We start from the raw sequence: 18710 nt of genomic DNA, 5'->3' as shown, positions 1-18710 counted from the left end.
GTTTTAACTATGAACACCACATTTTAGTCTCTTTCTAATTTTATTCAGATGAAAAGCCTAGTTGAGTTCTACAGGGGCCCTTTCACATAAGAACATAAGAATAGCCAATGGTCCATCAAGCCCAATAACTCGTTCTCACGGTGGCCAATCTGGGTCCCTAGTACCTGGCCAAAACCCAAGGAGTAGCAATATTCCATGCTACCGATCCAGGGCAAGCAGAGGCTTCCCCTATATCTTAATAACAGACTCTGGACTTTTCCTCCAGGAACTTATCCAAACCTTTCTTTAAACCAGCTACGCTATCCGCTTTTACCACAACCTCTGGCAACGTGTTCCAGAGCTTAACTAAAGCATAGTACATTCTAACAGAATTTGTATGCGCTAAATGCTAAGAATCCCATTTGTATACCTATGAGCTTTTTACCATTTAGGCCTGGATTCTGTAACAGGCGCCTTAAAAAGCATCCGTCGATCGTGTGTCAATCACACGATGGCGCCAGGTACAGAATTGTGCCTCCAGCAAAGTTAGGCGCCAGAAATGTAGGCGTTTTAGACCGTCTAACTCCAGTTCCGGAATTAGCCACGCTCACAGTGGCGTTTGGCGGCCTAAAGCATCTACGGAGACACGATTCTGGCTTCAATTTTTTAGGCGACTTGAAACTGAAAAATGTCATTTCACCGGTGGTTTTTTTGAGCTTGGTTGCCTAAAAATTGGTGCTGGTTTGAGAATCCAGGCCCCCAATTATGGAATACTTTCCCAGACCCTGTTCATCAGAGTTCTACTGTTTTATCTTTTTGCAAAAGTTTGAAGGCTTTTTAGCTTTATTGAAGTAGAGCTGTTTTATTGTTTTCAGGTTTCTGAATTATGGAAGTGTGTGGCATAGTGGTTAGAGCTACAGCCTCAGCATCCTGAGGTGTTGGGTTCAAATCCCATGTTGTTCCTTGTGACTTAATCCCCCCATTGCCCCAGGTACATTAGATAGATTGTGAGCCCACCAGGACTGATGGGGTTAAATATTTGAGTACTTGAACGTAAACCACTTAGACTATAAGTGTTAAATAAATCATTGCTATTTTGTAACCCACATAGAAATGTTTTGAATAAATAAATAGTGTATCGTCTCTTATGAAAAACCCCAGCTCAGGTTTTCAGTTTTACTTTTTGAAGACGGTGGTGTTTAGATCTTCTTTCATTAGATGCCAGCGTTGTTGAGGCTGTGGCAGGGCACTCCTTTCTTGAGGTGTTCACTATTTTGTTTCTGTTCTAGGAAACTCGAGAAAGAAGTTGATGGGCTCCATGTGTAACAAGAAGGGTTCCTCGTCAGTAAATGTTCAAGAGCATCGAAAGGTCAGTGCAGCTATGAGGCCGTAGGGTTGGGTCACTTGGGACGCGTTGCTCTCCCCATGCCATTGTGGATTTCTCGTTTGGAAATTCAAAAGTTTAAGAAACTTTTGGGAGGCATTCTCTTGATTGAATGATAATTCTGACTGTAAAGGGAATTTCTAAGTACCTATTTTACTTATAATTTTAATGCACCCTATTGTCTATTTTTCTGTAAACCGCTTAGAAGCCTAACGGAGTTTAGCGGTATATAAGAAATAAATTACATTACATTACATTACATCTAAATGAATGAACTTAGCTCCGTTTGTGGTAGTTTCATGTTTGCTTTTGTGTGAATTACTTAAGTTTAAGCGGGTTGGGATACTTTTTAATAATGAGACACGGAGTTCTTGAAGCCTTTGAATAAACTTGAAACTTACTGGAGCTTGGGGGGGGGTGTGGTGACATTTTATGGGAAAGTATATTTGTTATTGTGCTTTGGACGCTTTTCTATTCCCTTAATAAAAGTGAGGGATAGGTTAGACCAGGGGTGGGCAACTCCGGTCCTTGAGGGCCGTAATCCAGTCGGGTTTTCAGGATTTCCCCAAAGAATAGGCATTGAAAGCAATGCATGCAAATAGATCTCATGCATATTCATTGGAGAAATCCTGAAAATCCAACTAGATTCCGGCCCTCGAGGACCGGAGTTGCCCACCCCTGGGTTAGACAGTCTTATGATTGAATCCTATATTTCTTAAAATGTGATTTGCTCACTTCAGCAAAATATTCCAGAGTGGGCACAATATAAAGTGCTGATGATGATTCACTGAGAATTGGTACCATGGCATTACCTGTATATAAACCAGATCGAAGTTACGATCTGAGACAACCATACAGGTCATTCTGCATTTTCAGTGGAATAAGTTTCCAGGTAGCATATGATTGTGTAAGAACATTGAACAATTTTGTGGATTTCTTAAAACTCATTTATTTGTACAGGCTTTATTCTGCTAAATTAACGGATCAAAACAGAAGTATAATAAGATTACTGACTAAGTTGCCAAATATAATAAGAGCGAGCAGTACAACTATTGGGGACGTTTTCATCGCTTGTATTACTGTGATTTTACATGTTCCATGTTGTCATTTTTAGATTATGCTTACATATTGATAATTTATTCTGTAAGCCTCCTAGGTCTAGGCAGGATATACATTTTAAAAATAAATCAACCTTTACAAAGCAAACCATATGAGTGTGTTTGAATATATATCGTTATCCCAGGACAAGCAGGCAGCTATTCTTGACTGATGGGTGACGGCACCAACGGAGCCCCGGTACGGACAATTTTAGAGTGATTGCACTCTAAGAACTTTTTAGAAAGTTCTAGCTCGGCCGCACCGCGCACGCGCGAGTGCCTTCCCGCCCGACAGAGGCGCGCGGTCCCTCAGTTTCTTAGTTTCCGCGGAGCTAAGAAGACGCGTTTTCAACGGCTGTTGAAAATTTTTTCATACTTGCCTTCCCGCTCGCGTAAACGTTTGGCTAATTTGCCTTTTTTCTTTCTTTTATTTTGTTTAAAAAAAAAAAAAAAAAAAATTCTTTCAATTTTTTCTTCAATTTCGGTTTTCCCCGGCGGGGCCTTCTGCCACCATCGAAGCCTCGGCCTTCGATTTGGCGGAAGCCGTTTTTCCTTTCATGCCCCCTCAACCGGGTTTTAAAAAGTGCCAGCGGTGTGCTAGGCCTATATCTCTCACGGACCCACACAACTGGTGTTTACAGTGTTTGGGTCCTGAGCATCAGGCCTCCTCTTGCACCCGCTGTGCTACTTTGAAAAAACGAACTTTAAAAAATCGCTTAATTCAACAGCGATTGTTGTTCGGTGCCGAGATGTCCGACCCCGTTCCTTCGACTCCGGCTTCGGCACCGATTCAGTCGGCACCCTCGTCTTCGACGCCGCGTGATTCCACACCGGCATCCCAACAGTCAGGTAAGCCGGCTAAGAAGCCTTCCCCGCTGGAACGTCTTCCGGCCTCGAGTGCAGTGAGCCCAATCCTGCCGCCGGTTCGACGCCAGCGGAAGCGCTCCGCCCCTATAGAGGTGAGTCCCTCGACATCGGGCTCCTCATCTCCGGGGCGTCGAGCGGCACCGCAGGTACCGCAGAAGAAAAAAGCGGTACCGGTGCCATCCCTCGATGACCGCATTACGGCCATCCTTCAGGTGCAGCTGAAGGAACAATTAGAACGACTCCTTCCTGCTATCATGACACCGAACCTTCCGGTGCCAGTTCGCACCGAGCCATCGGTACCGGTTGTTGAACAACCTGTATCGGTACCGATTGTGGAACCCGTTTTAACCGCTTCCACTGTTTCGGTACCGCTTCACCTAACCTCATCGGTATCGATGCCAGTCCTTGCACCGGAGCCGAGAGCTCACCATCAATCGGTGCAGACTTCGGCACCGGTGCGTCCGATAACTTCTCCGGACACGGTATCGATGAGGTCGGGTAAGTCGATACGCAAAACCCGACACATGCAAACGTCGACACCTGAGTCTCGGGACCATTCTTCCCATGTAAGGGACCCTGATCTGTGGGGAGACTCAGAGGAACCCTTTCTTTCTGAAGGAGAATGTTCCTCAGAGGAGGAGGATTCGGCTGTCCCTGACCCATCCTCCAAACAGGCCACTTCCTCTTTCTCTAGTTTTTTGAAAGAGATGTGTGAGTCCTTGTCCATTCCTTTGGAGGCTGAATCCAAAAAGTCTAAAGCTTTTTTGGATGCCCTTGATTTTGATCAGCCTCCAAAGGAATTTTTGAAACTTCCCCTTCATGACATCCTAAGGGAAACTTTCTATAAGAATTTAGAGACTCCTTTAACTGTCCCAGGGGCCCCACGTAAACTGGATTCTCTATATAAGGTAATTCCCATTCCTGGGTTCGACAAACCTCAACTACCACATGAATCCTTATTTGTCGAATCCACCCTTAAAAAGACTTCAGGAGCCAGTGTATATGCATCTGTCCCTCCTGGCAGAGAAGGAAGGGCCATGGATAAATTTGGTAAGAGGCTCTACCAAAATGCTATGTTAGCTAATAGGGCTAGTAATTATGCTTTTCATTTTTCTTTTTATTTAAAGCATCTCCTTACCACCATGGCTTCTTTCGAGAAATATCTTCCTTCACGAAAGCATTCCGCTTTTCACACATGCTTGTCGTCTCTTCTCCAATTGCGTAAGTTCATGGTGAGATCCATATATGACACTTTTGAACTTACATCCAGAGCGACAGCAATGTCAGTAGCTATGCGTCGTTTGGCCTGGCTTCGGGTATCCGAGCTTGATGTTAACCATCAAGATCGGTTAGCCAATGCCCCATGTCTAGGGGATGAGCTCTTTGGGGATTCCATGGACTCAACCACACAAAAGCTCTCTGCTCATGAGACGCGCTGGGATACCCTGCTCAAAAATAAAAAGAAGCCTCCTCCGCCAAGACCATACAGGCAGCAATCGGCCTATCAACGCCGTTTCACAGCCCGTCCATTGCCTACCACTGCTCAACAACCTAGGCGTCAGAGACAACAGCAACGTCAGCCTCCCAGACAACAGCAACAGCAACAAGCTGTAAAACAACCTCCTCAGCAAAAGTCACAGCCCTTTTGACTTCATTCTCCGCAGTATAGCCAGTATCCCTATTCCTGCTCTCCTGCCTCAACCAATAGGAGGTCGACTTTCTCTGTTCCTCAGCCGGTGGGAAGTAATCACTTCGGACCAATGGGTCCTCAACATCATCCGCCACGGCTACTCTCTCAACTTTCAGACTCTCCCACCTCAAAGCCTGCCAAAAGAGTCTGCTTTGAACAGTCCTCAATCAGCCCTCCTTATTCAGGAGGTCCAATCCCTCCTCCTTCTGAACGCTATAGAGGAAGTTCCTCTAGATCAAAAGGGGCAGGGATTCTACTCCCGCTACTTTCTAGTTCCCAAAAAGACAGGAGATCTCAGACCCATCCTGGATCTTCGCGATCTCAACATTCATCTGGTAAAAGAAAAATTCAAGATGCTTTCTTTAGCCATCCTTTATCCCCTTCTAAATCAAAACGACTGGCTATGCTCCCTCGATCTCAAAGAGGCTTACACTCACATACCGATCAATGTAACCTCAAGACCATATCTCCGATTCATGATCAATCATTGTCATTACCAGTACAAGGTGCTGCCCTTCGGTCTTGCCTCATCTCCAAGGGTATTCACCAAATGTCTCATTGTGGTGGCGGCTTTTCTACGCTCTCACCACCTGCATGTATTTCCTTACCTGGACGATTGGTTGATCAAGGACACTTCTGCCCAAGCGGTCCTTCTGGCCACCAACCAAACCATCCAGTTTCTACAACTTCTGGGATTCGAGATCAATCTACCCAAATCCCATATCATTCCCACTCAGAGACTTCAATTCATTGGAGCGATCCTGGATACACTCCTCATGAGAGCTTTCCTGCCATCCAATCGTCTTCAGACCCTTCAGTCTCTATGTCACCAGGTACTTCCTCTGCCGTCCATCTCAGCAAGGCAAATGATGGTGCTCTTGGGACACATGGCATCCACAGTTCATGTCACACCTCATGCCCGTCTTCACCTGCGCACTCCTCAATGGACCCTTGCGACTCAGTGGTCCCAAGTGTCGGACCCTTGCTCACGACACATATCTGTGACATCATCTCTTCGTCAGTCTCTGCAGTGGTGGTTGGTATCCTCAAATCTATCCAGAGGTCTTCTGTTCCATCAGCCTCCTCATCAACTAGTCATCACCACCGACGCCTCCCTGTATGCATGGGGAGCTCACTTGAACGAGTTCCAGACTCAAGGTCTTTGGTCAGCCCAGGAGAGGAAACATCAAATCAATTTCCTGGAACTCAGAGCGATGTTTTACGCCCTCAAGGCCTTCCAACACCTTCTCTTTCCTCAGGTCCTTCTGTTGTGCACAGACAATCAGGTTGCGATGTACTACATCAACAAACAGGGTGGGACAGGCTCTCGCCTTTTATGCCAGGAAGCCCAGAAGATATGGACTTGGGCCATAGATCATCATCTCTTCCTGAAAGCTATATACATTCAAGGGAAACAGAATTCCTTAGCAGACAAACTAAGCAGAATTCTCCAACCTCACGAGTGGACACTCGATCCCGTAACTCTGCACTCTATCTTCACTCAATGGGGCACTCCTCAGATAGACCTCTTTGCAGCTCCTCACAATCATCAGCTGCCCCTATTCTGCTCCAGACTTTACTCTCCACACCGTCTAACAGCAGATGCTTTTCTCCTCGACTGGTCGAATCTGTTCCTGTACGCCTTCCCTCCTCTGCCTCTCATGTTGAGAACCTTGTTCAAGCTCAAGAGGGAACGAGCCACCATGATTCTGATTGCTCCGAGGTGGCCCAGGCAACATTGGTTCTCCCTTCTACTTCAACTCAGTTCCAGGGAACCTTTTCTTCTTCCTCTGTTTCCTTCGCTGCTTACGCAACAGCAGGGAACCCTTCTGCATCCCAACCTCCAGTCTCTACACCTGATGGCTTGGTATCTCTCGGGCTGAACTCGACTGATACTCTTTTATCTCAGCCCGTTCGTTCCATTCTGGATGCCTCCAGGAAACCAGCCACTCTACAATGTTACCATCAAAAGTGGACGAGGTTTTCTTCCTGGTGTCTTCTTCATCATCTTGATCCCACTTCCCTAGCGGTGGAGACGTTGTTGGATTATCTTCTTTCTTTGTCTGATTCTGGCCTGAAGTCCTCATCCATCAGGGTCCACCTCAGTGCCATTGCAGCTTTTCATGAGCCAGTCCATGGAAAACTTCTTTCAGCTCATCCCCTGGTATCCAGGTTCATGCGTGGGCTTTTCAATGTGAAACCACCTCTTAAAGCCCCTCCGGTTATCTGGGATCTCAATGTGGTTCTTTCAGCTTTAATGAAGCCTCCATTTGAACCTTTAGCTACTTCTCCTTTCAAATTTCTCACTTGGAAGGTACTTTTCCTTATTGCTCTTACCTCTGCCAGGAGAGTCAGTGAGCTTCATGCACTGGTTGCAGATCCACCTTTTACGGTTTTTCACCATGACAAGGTGGTTTTGCGTACACATCCAAAGTTTCTCCCTAAGGTTGTCTCTGAATTCCATCTCAACCAATCCATTGTTCTACCTGTTTTCTTTCCAAAACCTCATTCTCATTCTGGAGAACAAGCTTTACATACTTTGGATTGTAAAAGGGCTCTTGCTTACTATCTGCAGCGTACGAAACCCCACAGATCAGTTCCCCAACTTTTTCTGTCCTTTGATCCGAACAAATTGGGACGTCCTGTTTCTAAACGCACGTTGTCTAATTGGCTAGCAGCGTGCATTTCTTTCTGTTATGCTCAGACCGGACTGACACTGGAAGGTTCTGTCACGGCCCATCGAGTCAGAGCAATGGCAGCATCTGTAGCTTTCCTCCGTTCCACTCCTATTGAGGAAATCTGCAAAGCTGCTACTTGGTCCTCAGTTCACACTTTTACATCTCATTATTGTCTGGATGCATTCTCCAGAAGGGATGGTCACTTCGGCCAATCTGTATTACAAAATTTGTTTTCTTAATGGCCAACCTTCCCTCCATCCCTCTTTTTGTTAGCTTAGAGGTCACCCATCAGTCAAGAATAGCTGCCTGCTTGTCCTGGGATAAAGCACAGTTACTTACCGTAACAGGTGTTATCCAGGGACAGCAGGCAGATATTCTTGCGTCCCACCCACCTCCCCGGGTTGGCTTCTTAGCTGGCTTATACTAACTGAGGGACCGCGCGCCTCTGTCGGGCGGGAAGGCACTCGCGCGTGCGCGGTGCGGCCGAGCTAGAACTTTCTAAAAAGTTCTTAGAGTGCAATCACTCTAAAATTGTCCGTACCGGGGCTCCGTCGGTGCCGTCACCCATCAGTCAAGAATATCTGCCTGCTGTCCCTGGATAACACCTGTTACGGTAAGTAACTGTGCTATTTGTAACACACATTGAGAATGAGACTGACCCAGCTGAAATCCCGTTTAATGTCATTAGAAAATGAAGCGGTCATTTAGAGGTAGGGCAGGCTGACCTGCCTGTGGCTCTCACCAAGGCAGAGTCTCTTCCTTTGGAAGCGTCCCGACTCCAGCTCTCGAGATGGGCTGCTGGCTAGATTCATTGTGCCAGAGGGAGTCTTCTCTGGAATTCTTTCATTAGTCTGCTTGCCATTGAAATTGTCCTTTGGAGAGCTTACTGTCTAGACAAGCGCATTTGACCACAGCTTGATTTCTCTGCAGTGGATTCTTAACTTCTTTCATCTGGGGCAAAGGGGGGAGATAAATGAAAATGTCTGACGAGGAAAATCGGTATTGCTGATAAGAGAAGCAGGAAAAGGCTGTACTTTTGTAAAGCATCCCTTAATGTGTCAAACATGGCTTTGCACATACCCTGCGTGGCCTATTCCAGTCTGCCTTTTGATATCTGCTTCTGTCTCCCCCCTCATGACCTGGAGAATTCCCCAATTCTTTCTTCCCTTCCTCCCATCCATCACTCCCTGAATGCTGACTTTACTGCCTCACTGCCTCCCTCTGCTCTCTCTTTTCATTCTGCCCTATTATTCCTATCATTTTCAGCCTTAACCCCACCCCAAGCCTGCCGTATGCAAGTTTCATCCTTTTTCACTTAGGCCCAGCTTCACTAACCGATCCAGGCAGGTCCGACGAATTCAAGAACGAAAAGTATGCAGATGGGGGCGGTCGGAGGAACGCCCCCATCTGCCTGCAAGGATTGCTATTGTGCAATCTGCATGCATGCATAGACTATCTGAGATGCGACCTTTTTTTATTATTAGCTTAAAACTTTTTTCTTAGTTTTTAGCCCTGCGAGCCTGTGGTTTTAACCTGGTTTAAACCCGCAGGTTAAAACCACGGGCTCGCAGGGCGGGGAAGGGCAGGAGAACTGTGATGCGGCAGGAGAGATTCGGGGAAGATCGAGGCAGAGCAGGGCGGCATGTGGGGCGAGCAGCAGGAGATAAGAAGAGGGCAGAGCAGGGCGGCATTTGGGGTGAGCAGGCAGGAGAGATTGCAGGGCAGAGAGCAGGGCTTCCCAGTTGGAAAGACGTTTTCAACTGGTCCCCAGCAGTCGCTTCTTCAGGTGATCGGCCAGCCCAGTTGGATCTGAAATTTGGTGTTGTGAATCGCGTCCCAGCCTACTTTGCATGCGTTTTACCTCATTTGCATGCACAGATTCAAAGCGGATTGCAGGAGAGGTAAGTGAATCAGGCCAGAGGGAAATTTGATAGTAAAGGGGTCGCAAACTGATTGGTACATGATCGGTTTGCTTTGTGAATCTAGCCCTTAGAGTTTGCCAGTGGTTCTCAAACCAGCCCTTGAGACACTCCTGATCAGTCATCCTTTCAGGATAACTACAGTTAATATGCAGGAGAGAGATTTGCATTTACTATTGTGTGTGGGATTGTGGATATCCTGAAAATTTAGCCAGCTGAATGTGTCCCAGGCAACTGAGTTGAGAGCCCCAGGGTTGTATAAGCTAGGTGCAGTTTAAACAATGCTTGTGAGTAGTGCTGCCTGATTCACGATTCGAATTGATTCACCGATTCATTTCTGGTGAATCGATTTGAATCGATTCAAAAACAAAAAAAATCGGGCTCCCGATTCATTGTCTGACCCAATGTCTGGAAGATCAGCTGCCTGGTGGCAGGTTGGTGATCTTTCCTTATCTCCTTTAAGTAAACCAACCCATGTCACCTTAGATTGATTTATTTTTAAAATTTCTATACTGTTTTTTCCATCTGTTAAGTAGTGGCCTGTTTGGAGAAAATAAGTTTGCAATTCTTTCTTTGCAAGGTTGTAAAACCCTCCTAGTCACGCAGGAAGCAAAACATTTTGACCTAGATAGGATGGTGGAAACTGTTCCAATTGACCTAAGGGAGGTTCAGTTGAGAATTTTAACATCTGGTTGTGGTATTGCTGGTTTGATTGATAAAGTTGAAACACTTGAAAATTATACCAGGAGGTTGAACCTATATTTTATCAACTTTCCCCAAGCTGTGAATCTCTCTCCTTTGGAACTTTTTAAGAAATATTTGATGGAGATTCTGGAGGTCTCTAAGGAAGCTATTCCTCTTACTTCTCGAGTATATATTTTGCCAGAGAAGAAATGTCAGAAATTGTGACTGGAAGATCTCTCGATAGATGGATAGTTTGAATATAAAACAATTATTGGAAAGATCTTTGGAAGAAGAGAGTGTTTGAGTCCGATAAGGACTGGGTGGCGAGACTTTTTTTAGGAATCATGAAAAATTGTTTTTGGTGGAAAGGTCTGTGTTTTTCCTGATATCTGTGTGGACACACAGGAGAAAATAAGTTTTTGTTAATGTGCCCACAGGTTTTATCCTTGGCTTCTCATTCTTTTTAACGTTTTCCTTGTAAATGTTTGGTTCTTTTGGGTTCCTATGACCCAAAACAACTTAAGGCTTTTCTTGATAATAAACGTGCTGTGCAACTTCCTAAGAGTGATGGGGGTTATAAATAATGGAATTTAATTATGGAAGTTAATATGGTTTCTAACCTACAAGGTGCTTTGTTTTGTATCTTGTTTTTTTTTTTTCTTAATGAATCGTTCTCATTGATAGTGGGCTTATAGGGAGTTCCATGTAGTTTTTGTTTCTTAAGTTTCAAGTTTATTTAAAATTTGATTAAACGCTTATAAGTATTTCTAAGTGATATACATTGATTAAAATGGGGGAAACGTAAAAAACGTTCATATCTGGACATTCACAAAAACTAGACTAACTAGGAACAAGTTGAAAAAGAGACATTTAAGGGATGTATTAATGTATAATACATGAGAACTTTTTTCCTAATGCATGTAATATGTTTATATAATTTTGAATTAAAAAAAAGGATAAAACTAATCAGTAATAGAATAAAAGCAGTAATATTGTGCTCTTTTAAGAATACAGTTCAAGTTGGAGTTTATTTCACTGATCTACACAACCTACTGAACGTTTTTTCAACTGACAGAATAATTGTTTTTTTATTGTTAATTATTTTTTCAATAATTTTATATAAAGCTTCAAATGTGTCAATTTTTCCATTCCTTTGCCTCAGTTGTTGCAGCAATAACAATCAGAGAGTGGGGGGTAAATGGACAATTCTCGGACTGGAAAAGCGTCCGAGTGGAGTGGTGCAGGGTTCGGTGCTTGGACCCGTGCTCTTCAACATATTTATTAACGACCTGGAAATTGGTACGACAAGCGAGGTGATAAAATTTGCAGACGATATGAAGTTATTCAGAGTAGTGAAGATACAGAAGGATTGCGAAGACCTGCAACGTGACATAAACACGCTCGAGAAATGGGCTGTGACATGGCAAATGAGGTTTAACGTGGATAAATGTAAGGTGATGCATGTCGGTAACAAAAATCTTATACATGAATACAGGATGTCTGGTGTGGTACTTAGAGAAACCCCCCCCAGGAAAGAGCCTTGGGAGTACTGATCGACAAGTCGATGAAGCCATCTGCATAATGTCTGGCGGCGGCGGCGGTGAAAAGGGCAAACAGATGCTTGGAATGATTAAGAAGGGGGTCACGAACAGATCGGAGAAGGTTATCATGCCGCTATACTGGGCCATGGTATGCCCCCACTTGGAATACTGCATCCAGCACTGGTTGCCGTACTTGAAGAAGGACACAATTCTACTCGAAAGGGTCCAGAGAAGAGCAACCAAAATGGTTAAGGGGCTGGAGGAGTTGCCATACATTGAGAGGTTAGAGAAACTGGGCCTCTTCTCCCTGGAAAAGAGGAGATTGAGAGGGGACATGATCGAAACATTCAAGATAATGAAGGGAATAGACTTAGTAGAAAAAGACAGGTTGTTCACCCTCTCCAAGGTAGAAAGAACGAGAGGGCACTCTCTAAAGTTAAAAGGATATAGATTCCGTACAAACGTAAGGAAGTTCTTCTTCACCCAGAGAGTGGTGGAAAACTAGAACACTCTTCCGGTGGCTGTTATAGGGGAAAACACCCTCCAGGGATTCAAGACAATGTTAAACAACTTCCTGCTGAACCAGAATGTACGGAGGGCACTGGTCTTTGACCTAAGGGCCGCTGCGGGAGCGGACTGTTGGGCACGATGGACCACTAGTCTGACCCAGTAGCGGCAATTCTTATGTTCATATGTTCTTATGAGTTATGTGTCTACCAACTTTGGGCAAAAACTGCCCCATCCACCAATGGGCGGAAGTTTAGGAAAACCAAGCCATTGTGACATCACCGATGAGGTTGGCTCTTAGGCATTGGTGGAAGAAGGCATTATGACATCATAATATGAGGGGCTGCTGAAATGTTCTGTCTGACAAGCAGAGAATGATATGGAGCCATGAAACTTACGAGTTATTCCACACTTTTCATTTCATATTACTGAAACAAAAGTATCAAAAGTGTGGAATAACTTGTAAGTTTCATGGCTCCCCATCATTTTCTTCTTGGCCCCTTGTATCTAGTCTGGGCTTCCAGGATAGTATTTTTAATTAATATCCACACTTGATCCATATTTTTGACCTTTACAGCTGCTCCTCTAAGTTTCTTTTTTTACCATTCTCCTCATATTATCATAGTCTCCCTTTTTTAAAGTTAAGTGCTGTTGTATTGGATTTCCTGTGTGAACTTAATTCCAGGGATTATATCAAATCCGATCAGAATCCAGAATCCAGAATCGAAACAACAATAAGGGCAGACAGTCTGGAGTCACTATGGGTTAAGCTGACAGGAGTTGAAGGAGCTGACATCAAATTGGGACTATACTATCGCCCACCAGGACAGCCAGAAACAAACGACCTAGACCTGGAGGCCGAACTGAGACAGGTGTGCAAAACAGAAAAGGTGGTGGTTATGGGGGACTTCAACTATCCGGGAATAGACTGGGACATTGGGCACTCAAAGTGCACGCGAGAAACTAAATTCCTAGAGGCAATAAGGGACTGTTTCATGGAGCAGCTGGTCACAGAACCAACGAGAGGGGATGCCACTCTAGACCTAATCCTCAACGGGCTAGAGGGACCCGCAAAGGAAGTGGAGGTACTAGCACCGTTAGGGAACAGCGATCACAACATGATCCAACACAAATTAAACATGGGAACAACCAAGGTGAAAAGAACCACAACGACAGCACTCAACTTCAGAAAAGGAAACTACAAGGACATGAGGAAAATGGTAGAAAAAAAGCTCAGCAGCAGCTCAGGAAAGGTGAAGACCGTAAAGGAAGCCTGGACACTGCTTAAATGCACAGTGCTCGAGGCACAAGACCTGTACGTCCCAAGGTTTAGGAAAGGGTGCAAAAAAAATCGAACTAAAAACCCAGCATGGATAACATCTGCAGTTAAAAAGGCGATAAGCGACAAGAAATCATCCTACAAGAAATGGAAAAAGGAACCAACAAAGGAAAACCAGGAAGAGCACAAAAGACACCAGAAAGAATGTCATCGAGAGGTCAGGAAAGCAAAGAGAGAATATGAGGAAAGACTGGCAGGAGAAGCAAGAAACTTCAAACCCTTCTTCAGGTATGTGAAAGGGAAACAACCAGCCAGAGAGGAAGTGGGACCACTGGATGACGGAGATAGGAAAGGAGCGATAAAGGAGGAAAAAGAGATAGCTGACAGGTTAAACAAATTCTTCTCGTCAGTCTTCACCAGAGAGGACACAACCAATATTCCGGAACCCGAGGAGATTATAAACGGAGAACAAGATGAAAGGCTGGTAAAACTAGAGGTGAGCAAAGAGGATGTCCTCAGGCAGATAGACAGACTAAAGAGCGACAAATCACCAGGCCCGGACGGCATCCACCCAAGGGTACTAAAAGAACTGAGAAATGAAATAGCAGAGACACTTCACCAAATATGTAACCTCTCCCTAAAAACAGGGGAGATCCCAGAGGACTGGAAAATAGCGAATGTCACGCCTATCTTTAAGAAGGGATCAAGGGGTAACCCGGGAAACTACAGGCCTGTGAGCTTGACCTCGGTTCCAGGGAAGATGATGGAAGCAATGGTAAAGGACACAATATGCGAATACATAGAAAACAATGGACAACTGAAGGCGAGCCAACATGGCTTCTGCAAGGGAAGGTCATGCCTCACGAACTTGCTGTACTTCTTTGAGGGAATAAACAGCCAGATGGATAAGGGGGAATCCATAGACATCATTTACCTTGACTTCCAAAAAGCCTTCGACAAGGTACCTCACGAACGGCTACTTAAAAAGATGTGGTACCACGGGGTGCAAGGGGATATCTACCGATGGATCAAACACTGGTTGGCGGGCAGGAAGCAGAGGGTTGGAGTAAAAGGCCAATACTCAGACTGGCAATGGGTCACGAGCGGAGTTCCGCAGGGGTCAGTGCTGGGACCTCTACTGTTCAATATATTTATTAACGATCTGGAGGCAGGGACAAAATGTGAGGTTATCAAATTTGCTGATGACACCAAACTCTGCAGCAGGGTTAGAAACACGGAAGACTGTGAAGACCTGCAAAGGGACCTAACGAAACTGGAAGACTGGGCAAAAAAGTGGCAAATGAGTTTTAACGTAGAAAAATGCAAGGTCATGCATGTAGGGAAAAAGAACCCGATGTTCAGCTACAAAATGGGGGGAACACTGCTAGGGGTGAGTAACCTTGAAAGGGACCTGGGGGTGATGGTCGACACATCACTGAAACCATCGGCGCAATGTGCGACAGCCTCAAAGAAAGCAAACAGAATGCTGGGCATCATCAAAAAAGGTATTACAACCAGGACGAAGGAAGTCATCATGCCGCTGTATCGCGCAATGGTGCGCCCGCACCTGGAGTACTGTGTTCAATACTGGTCACCGTACCTCAAGAAGGACATGGCGGTACTCGAGGGAGTGCAGAGGAGGGCGACTAAACTAATAAATGGTATGGAAAATTTTTCATACGCTGACAGGTTAAAAATGCTGGGGCTGTTCTCCCTGGAGAAGAGGAGACTTAGAGGGGACATGATAGAAACCTTCAAAATCCTTAAGGGCATAGAGAGAGTAAATAAGGACAGATTCTTCAAACTGAGGGGAGCCACAAGCACTAGGGGTCACTCGGAGAAATTGAAAGGGGACAGGTTTAGAACAAATGCTAGAAAATTCTTTTTTACGCAGAGGGTGGTGGACACATGGAACGCGCTTCCGGAGGAAGTGATAGGCCAGAACTCTGTACAGGGATTCAAGAAGGGTTTGGATAGGTTCCTGGAGGATAAAGGGATAGAGGGGTACAGATAGAACTTGAGGTAGGTTATAAAAGTGGTCAGAAACCACTTCACAGGTCGCAGACCTGATGGGCCGCCGCGGGAGCGGACCGCTGGGCGAGATGGACCTCGGTCTGACCCAGTGGAGGCAACTTCTTATGTTCTTATGTTCTTATGTTCTTATGTTAGAGCACCATTACCTCCCTCATGTGCTCCGCCAAGAGCTAGATCTAGAATTGCTTCACTAAACTAAATTAAACCTTACGCTTGTATACCACATCTTCTCTATGAGGATAGAGCTCAGCACAGTTTACAAGAGTTTTAAAGAAAGGAAAATATAATAAGAATTAGTGATTCTAGAGAGAGCAGCAGAATTTACGTTTTTGAAAATAGCCACATTTTCTGATGTTTTTGAAATATTTGGAAAGAGCCCAAGTTACGCTTCGCTTCTTGTCGGTTTAATAAAGCAGTCCTTGATTTCAAGAAGGAATTTTATCTCCATAGATACATTTACCCAGTCAATATCGGGATCATTGAAATCACCCATTAGTGTTGCTGTGGCAGTTCAAGCAAAAAAAACAGAACTTTATATACCGCAAAACAGCCTAACAGGATCCAAGTTCATATTCATCAAGAAAAGAACTCCATGAGAAATAGAAAGGGAAAGATTAAGAGCTAAAGTTTAAAAATTTGTTTTACAAAATATCATAGTAAACAATAACAATTCTAATAGTGAAACAATAAAATAATCAAATTAATACCTACAGCTAAAAATCTTCCATTACATAAACACAGATCACAGTCCCAAACTCTGTTCTAAGTTCAGAAAACCAATTGGAAAAAATGTCCTTTTAAACTTTCTATAAGATTCTTCTTTTCTCAAGTCAATGGGCAGATTATTCCATAACCGCGGAACTAAATAAAAGAATGCACAATCTCTAGTTGACGCAAGATGTGCCTTCGAAATGTGAGGGACAACTACCCTATTCTCATTCAGAGAGCGTAATAAACACCTTGGGGCGTAAAATAGCACCAAATTAGAAAGATATAAAGGCTGTAGCTGAAATAATGCTCTTTGGGCTAACATTAGGATCTTAAGTTTGATCCTAAATTCCATTGAATTTGAAATACAAAGGTGTCACATGATCACAAATAAATGCCCGGCCTAATAATCTAATTGCAGTATTCTGCACTGTTTGTAAACGCTACAACTGTCCTGCAGAGAGTGGTGTAAGATTCCTCCATAGTGAGGTGAAAGAGAGATTGTCAATTTAAAGAAGTGTTTGGTTACAATTATTTCTGCTAAATAAAAATGCTGCAACCATAAGAACATAAGAACATAAGCAGTGCCTCTGCTGGGTCAGACCTGAGGTCCATCATGCCCAGCAGTCTGCTCGCACGGCAGCCCAACAGGTCCAGGACCTGTGCAGTAATCCTCTATCTATACCCCTCTATCCCCTTTTCCAGCAGGAAATTGTCCAATCCTTTCTTAAACCCCAGTACCCTGTACTCTGCCCTATTACGTCCTCTGGAAGCACATTCCAGGTGTCCACCACACGTTGGGTAAAGAAGAACTTCCTAGCATTCGTTTTGAATCTGTCCCCTTTCAACTTTTCTGAATGCCCTCTTGTTCTTTTATTTTTTGAAAGTTTGAAGAATCTGTCCCTCTCTACTTTCTCTACCCCTTCATGATCTTGTATGTCTCTATCATATCCCCTCTAAGTCTCCTCTTCTCCAGGGAAAAGGGATCCAATTTCTCCAATCTCTCAGCATATGAAAGGTTTTCCATCCCTTTTATCAGACGTGTCGCTCTCCTCTGAACCCTCTCGAGTAACGCCATGTCCTTCTTAAGGTACGGCGACCAATATTGGACGCAGATATTGAGTTTAGGATTAGGGTTAGGGTGTGGTGCAGTGGTTAAAGCTACAGCCTCAGCACCCTGGGGTTGTGGGTTCAAACCCTGCGCTACTCCTTGTGACCCTGGGCAAGTCACTATTCAGCATGACACACCCACAATAATAGGGGAAATCACCCTTTGCTCCTTTTAGTATACAGCGATGTAAAGCAGTGCTATTCTGAACTGTAGAGGTTAATAGGAGTTGAACTGCCTGGCATTAGCAAGCAAGGAGACTTAAGAACATAAGAATAGCCTTACTGGGTCAGACCAATGGTAAATCCAGCCCAGTAGCCTGTTCTCACGGTGGCCAATCATGGTGGTCACTAGTACCTGGCCAAAACCCAAAGTGTAGCAATATTCCATGCTACCGATCCAGGGCAAACAGTGGCTTCCCCCATGTCTTTCTCAATAACAGACTATGGACTTTTCCTCCAGGAACTTGTCCAAACATTTATTAAAACCAGCTACGTTATCCGCTCTTACCACATCCTCTGGCAATGCGTTCCAGAGCTTAACTATTCTCCGAGTGAATAAAAATTTCCTCTTATTGGTTTTAAAAGTATTTCCCTGTAACCTCATCGAGTGTCCCCTAGACTTTGTAATTTTTAATGGAGTGAAAAATTGATCCACTTGTACCCATTCTACTCCACTCAGGATTTTGTAGACTTCAATCCTATCTCCCCTCAGCCATCTCTTTTCCCAGCGGAAGAGCCCAAACCGTTTTAGTGTTTCCTCATATGAGAGGAGCTCCATCCCCTTTACCATCTTGGTCGCTCTTCTTTGAACCTTTTCTAGTGCCACTATATCTTTCTTGAGATAAGGAGACCAGAATTGAACGCAATACTCCAGATGAGGTTGCACCATGGAGTGATACAGAGGCATTATAACATTCTTAGTTTTGTTAACCATCCCTTTTTAAAATAATTCCTAGCATCCTGTTTGCTTTTTTGGCTGCCACCACACATTGACCGGAAGGTTTCATCATATTATCTACAATGATACCCACATCCTTTTCTTGGGCGTTAATCCCCAAGGTGGACCCTAGCATCTGGTAACTGTGATTCATGTTATTCTTCCCAATGTGCATCACTTTGCATTTGTCCACATTAAATTTCATCTGCCATTTGGATGCCCAATCTTCCAATTTCCCAAGGTCCACCTGCAATTTTTCACAATCTTCATGCGTTTTAACAACTTTGAACAGTTTA

The 18710-nt window shown here is 44.4% G+C and overlaps 1 protein-coding gene across 5 annotated transcripts in view; it reads left to right on the top strand.

The window, feature by feature from the left end:
• PRDM5 (PR/SET domain 5) overlaps window positions 1–18710 on the top strand; it is a 192377-nt gene that overhangs the window by 65379 nt on the left and 108288 nt on the right. For all 5 annotated transcript variants that reach the window (XM_033938221.1, XM_033938203.1, XM_033938213.1 and 2 more), the window contains one exon: window positions 1269–1348. In XM_033938221.1, coding sequence (XP_033794112.1) covers window positions 1269–1348 — 80 coding nt within the window. The remainder of the gene's footprint in view (window positions 1–1268; window positions 1349–18710) is intronic.

Source organism: Geotrypetes seraphini, chromosome 1 (assembly GCF_902459505.1).
Source record: "Geotrypetes seraphini chromosome 1, aGeoSer1.1, whole genome shotgun sequence".
NCBI lineage: Eukaryota > Metazoa > Chordata > Amphibia > Gymnophiona > Dermophiidae > Geotrypetes > Geotrypetes seraphini.
The sequence above is the reverse complement of the archived record's forward strand: the minus strand, read 5'-3'. Positions and strand labels throughout refer to the sequence as shown.